Genomic DNA, 5,159 nt, shown 5'->3' on the forward strand with positions numbered 1-5,159 from the left:
TAGCAAGTTGTTGTGAAACATCACCCCTCTAAGAGAGGTAGGACTTAACCCACAGGAGTGCGGTTTCAGAGATGCCCATCTTTCTGAGGGTGGACAGGAGAATCTGGTGATTAACAGTGTCAAAAGCAGCAGACTGGTCCAGTAAGATGAGTACCGAGGATTTTGAAGCTGTTCTTGCCAGTCGCAGGGCTTCAGTAACCGAGAGCAAGGCAGTCTCAGTTGAGTGGCCACTTTTGAAGCCAGATTGGTGGCTGTCCAGGAGGTTGTTCTGTACAAGGAACATAGAAAGCTGGTTGAACACAGCTCCCTCAAGTGTCTTTGCAATGAATTGAAGAAGAGAGACCGGTCTGTAGTTTTCTAGAAGAGCTGGATTTAGAGATGGTTTCTTAAGCAGTGGGCTTACTCAAGCCTGCTTAAATGCTGAGGGAAATGTTCCAGAGTAAAGAGAGGAGTTGATAATGTGAGTAAGTGAAGGTATTACTGAAGAAGAGATCACTTGAAGGAGGTGAGTGGGGATCGGATCAAGTGGACAAGTTAGCCGGCAGCCATATCACCCTGTAGTCCAAGACCGGTTGCCTACTGAAGCTAAGCAGGGCTGAGCCTGGTCAGAACCTGGATGGGAGACCTCCTGAGAAACCTAGGTTGTTGCTGGAAGATGTGCAAGTGAGCCCAGCAGGGGGCACTCACCCTGTGGTCTGTGTGGGTCCTAACGCCCCAGTGTAGTTATTTAGTCTCACATATTCACAGAAAACACCTTCCACATTTAATAATAAGGTGGATTTCCCATCCAGAAATTCGCATAGCAGATCCCTCCGAGAACTTCCTAATGAATTTCCGTTTTTTTTTTCTTTTTTCTTTTTTACAATTATCTTGATCAGTTTTTGCCAAAAAAAATATGCAGTAGACCAGAAATTTGTAGCAGAAATTTACAACCCGAATTCCGGAAAAGTTGAGACGTTTCTTAAATTTGAATAAAATGAAAACTAAAAGACTTTTTTAAATCACATGAGCCAATATTTTATTCACAATAGAACATAGATAACATAGCAAATGTTTAAACTGAGAAAGTTTACAATTTTATGCACAAAATGAGCTCATTTCAATTTTGATTTCTGCTACAGGTCTCAAAATAGTTGGGACGGGGCATGTTTACCATGGTGTAGCATCTCCTTTTCTTTTCAAAACAGTTTGAAGACGTCTGGGCATTGAGGCTATGAGTTGCTGGAGTTTTGCTGTTGGAATTTGGTCCCATTCTTGCCTTATATAGATTTCCAGCTGCTGAAGAGTTCGTGGTCGTCTTTGACGTATTTTTCGTTTAATGATGCGCCAAATGTTCTCTATAGGTGAAAGATCTGGACTGCAGGCAGGCCAGGTTAGCACCCGGACTCTTCTACGACGAAGCCACCCTGTTGTTATAGCTGCAGTATGTGGTTTTGCATTGTCCTGCTGAAATAAACAAGGCCTTCCCTGAAATAGACGTTGTTTGGAGGGAAGCATATGTTGCTCTAAAACCTTTATATACCTTTCAGCATTCACAGAGCCTTCCAAAACATGCAAGCTGCCCATACCGTATGCACTTATGCACCCCCACACCATCAGAGATGCTGGCTTTTGAACTGAACGCTGATAACATGCTGGAAGGTCTCCCTCCTCTTTAGCCCGGAGGACACGGCGTCCGTGATTTCCAACAAGAATGTCAAATTTGGACTCGTCTGACCATAAAACACTATTCCACTTTGAAATAGTCCATTTTAAATGAGCCTTGGCCCACAGGACACGACGGCGCTTCTGGACCATGTTCACATATGGCTTCCTTTTTGCATGATAGAGCTTTAGTTGGCATCTGCTGATGGCCTGGCGGATTGTGTTTACCGACAGTGGTTTCTGAAAGTATTCCTGGGCCCATTTAGTAATGTCATTGACACAATCATGCCGATGAGTGATGCAGTGTCGTCTGAGAGCCCGAAGACCACGGGCATCCAATAAAGGTCTCCGGCCTTGTCCCTTACGCACAGAGATTTCTCCAGTTTCTCTAAATCTTTTGATGATGTTATGCACTGTAGATGATGAGATTTGCAAAGCCTTTGCAATTTGACGTTGAGGAACATTGTTTTTAAAATGTTCCACAATTTTTTTACGCAGTCTTTCACAGATTGGAGAGCCTCTGCCCATCTTTACTTCTGAGAGACTCTGCTTCTCTAAGACAAAGCTTTTATAGCTAATCATGTTACAGACCTGATATCAATTAACTTAATTAAGCACTAGATGTTCTCCCAGCTGAATCTTTTCAAAACCGCTTGCTTTTTTAGCCATTTGTTGCCCCCGTGCCAACTTTTTTGAGACCTGTAGCAGGCATTAAATTTTAAATGAGCTAATTAAGTGGATAAAAGTGTAAAATTTCTCAGTTTAAACATTTGCTACGTTATCTATGTTCTATTGTGAATAAAATGTTGGCTCATGTGATTTGAAATTCCTTTAGTTTTCATTTTATTAAAATTTAAAAAACGTCCCAACTTTTCCGGAATTCGGGTTGTAATGCAATGCAGGAACATTGTTTGTTTTTTGTTTAAACAGAATTCTTTCATTTTTTAATGTATTATGTGCATTTTTTCTATGTTCCTACGGTAGCTCAGCTAATCATGAACACGTTGTCATTGTCATACAGTAGGTTGGATTCAATGTGGTGTTCACATTGAATAAGTGTGAGTGTGTGTTTATGTACTGAACATGAAATCACTCACTGCTCTGCTCCCTGATTAACTCTTGTAGCTTGAGTAAAGATTTGTTTATATTCAATTTATAGTTTGTGCATAAACAATTTCGAGTTTGTGAAGTTTTATCTAAAGTTCACTTAAATCAAAAGTGTTTATTTTTTTCAAAGCCCATAAAATGTAAAAAAATTATAGCTTTCAGTTATACTGTACAGTTAAATAGCTATAATGGTTAAAATTAAGAGAAAAAAACATTTAATAGAGACATCAATAGCAGTACTGGTCTTCATTAATAATTGGCTTTTTAGGAAAAAGATGCCAGTGAACTCATTTATAACATGCTATCTTTATGACAGCACATGACCATAGGAATGAAGATAAACTTGTTTTTGATTTCATCAAGAGAGTTACAGTTTCATAGACATACAGGGTGCATTTTTGAAATATAAAATATAATAATATAAAAAATAATAAGAACAATAGGGTCTGTTTTAAAACATTTTCTATAGACATACGTGTGGGAACATACAGTATGTGTAACAGTTTTATTTGCAAGGCTGAACTGCATCTTTCTTTCTCTTAAGAACTGATAAACAAGTACATGGAACTGAAAGTATGCCAACGCTTGGACAGGCAGAGAGGAATATTAATGCAGTTGAGATTTACTGTATGTGTTCGTTGCCACTTGTTCTCTTCTCAACTGACTCTTGACTAGACAAGATTGGACTCTCCATATCTTCATTCCTGGTTCAACATAAGAATGATCTTGTCCATTTTTATATTATTTTATCCGTTTCTAAGTGATGCGAGGCCAGGTAAGAACAAGGTTTATTCATTTCCATTTAAAGCTCTTTAGCTGATCGTGAAAACTGTTCACTCTGTTTTTAGGTTATATATTTGACCCTGGAGCACAAAAGAAGTAATAAGTAGCACAGATATATTTGTAGCAATAGCCAACAATACATTGAATGGTTCAAAATGATATATTTTTCTTTTATGCCAAAAACATTAAGGATATTAAGTAAAGATCATGTTCGATGAAGATATTTTGTAAATTTCCTACTGTAAATATATCAAAGCATATTTTTAGATTTTTAATATGCATTGCTAAGAACTTCATTTAAAGGTGATTTTCTCAATATTTGGATTTTTTTGCACCTTCAGATTCCAGATTTTCAAATAGTTGTATCTCTGACAAATATTGTCTGATCATAACAACCCATACATCAATGGAAATTTTTTTATTCAGCTTTCAGATGATAGCAAACATAATTTTGTCTATAGTTTTCATATATCATGTTTGAATGTTGTTTGTGTTTTCTATCTTTCTAAGAGAAACGCTTCCTCCATCACATGTTTACGGTCTGGACAAACATTGCCTTTGTTCAGTGCTGTGGGTGAGCCGGTGACAGATTGCTCAAACACGTTCTGTGTGTTCTTCTCATTAATATGTCTTCCACGTTCACAGAAAACAGCTTTCAGAAAATGCAGCCATCCTAAATATAGCTGCATTCTCCTCATTTCCACACTTCAGCTTCCCCTTGTGTAAATCTACAGGGCACTCGTCCGATATTTAAGGACTCTCATTTAAAACATTTTCTGCAGACGTAAGAATGGTTTGGTATATCTTTTTGTTGCATTATCCTTTTCTGATCGACGCAAGGCAAGGTAAGAACAAAGTTCTTTAATTTCTGCCTACATTACTTCCTTTTGATGACAGCGACATTAAACAGCTACTCGTTTTACATAGTGTATCAGCGTTTTATTGTTATATAAACCAAGGTGTTTATTAAATATTTGTTTGTTAATTGCATTATTATTTTCTTCTCCAGCTCCACCAGATGTTCATGTCTTTGTGAAGAAAGCTCCTGATCACAGTAAGCTGGTTCTGAGCTGTCTGGCCACTGGTTTCTACCCCAGAGATATTGAGATGAACATCAGGTGGGATGAATCCGTTCTTAAGAACCAAACATCATCTGGAATCAGACCTGATGACAATGGATCCTTTCAGATGAGAGTCAGTGTGGAGATCGACAGAAACCTCAGAGGGTTTTATGACTGTGTGGTCATCCACAGCGGTCAGACTCAGACACGACCGGTTTTAACTGTGTGGGCCATATATAACCGTACATTTAGTGGTGAGTAATTATGAATAGAATATCCATTATGCACCAATGCAGCTTATAAAGTGAAGATTAAATAAAAATCACTAACTGTAGAAAGAGGACTACTGTTGATGTTTTTAATGTGATAAAAGGGGTCATGAAATGTACTTTCAGATGCTCATGTTTCTGCAGTTTAGCCTATTTTTTTTTTCGGCATAAAAATTTTAAATATTTTGTAAAAATGATCATTTTCTATCCTCAATGTTAATCTGTCACAAAATATTCAGTTTAAGAGGAATGAAACTTGCAGCATGTTTCACTGTATCTTGTGTAAATATCAAAG

General features: G+C 37.8%; 1 protein-coding gene across 1 annotated transcript; it reads left to right on the forward strand.

Moving 5' to 3' along the window:
* The first annotated feature begins 4,262 nt into the window (after window positions 1-4,262).
* On the forward strand, window positions 4,263-4,857 carry LOC132144842 (MHC class I polypeptide-related sequence A-like). The gene is made up of 2 exons (XM_059555408.1): window positions 4,263-4,379; window positions 4,544-4,857. Exons 1-2 carry the CDS (start codon window positions 4,325-4,327, stop codon window positions 4,855-4,857), a joined length of 369 nt encoding a protein of 122 aa, XP_059411391.1. The 5' UTR covers window positions 4,263-4,324.
* The last annotated feature ends 302 nt before the right edge of the window (window positions 4,858-5,159 follow it).

Source organism: Carassius carassius, chromosome 8 (genome assembly GCF_963082965.1).
Source record: "Carassius carassius chromosome 8, fCarCar2.1, whole genome shotgun sequence".
Lineage (NCBI taxonomy): Eukaryota > Metazoa > Chordata > Actinopteri > Cypriniformes > Cyprinidae > Carassius > Carassius carassius.

Excerpts from the sequence above, each read along its gene's own strand:
- LOC132144842 (XM_059555408.1), top strand. The coding sequence starts at position 4,325 with ATGGTTTGGTATATCTTTTTGTTGCATTATCCTTTTCTGATCGACGCA. Across the intron at positions 4,380-4,543 it reads TCTGATCGACGCAAGGCAAG|CTCCACCAGATGTTCATGTC; the intron begins GTAAGAACAAAG and ends TTTCTTCTCCAG.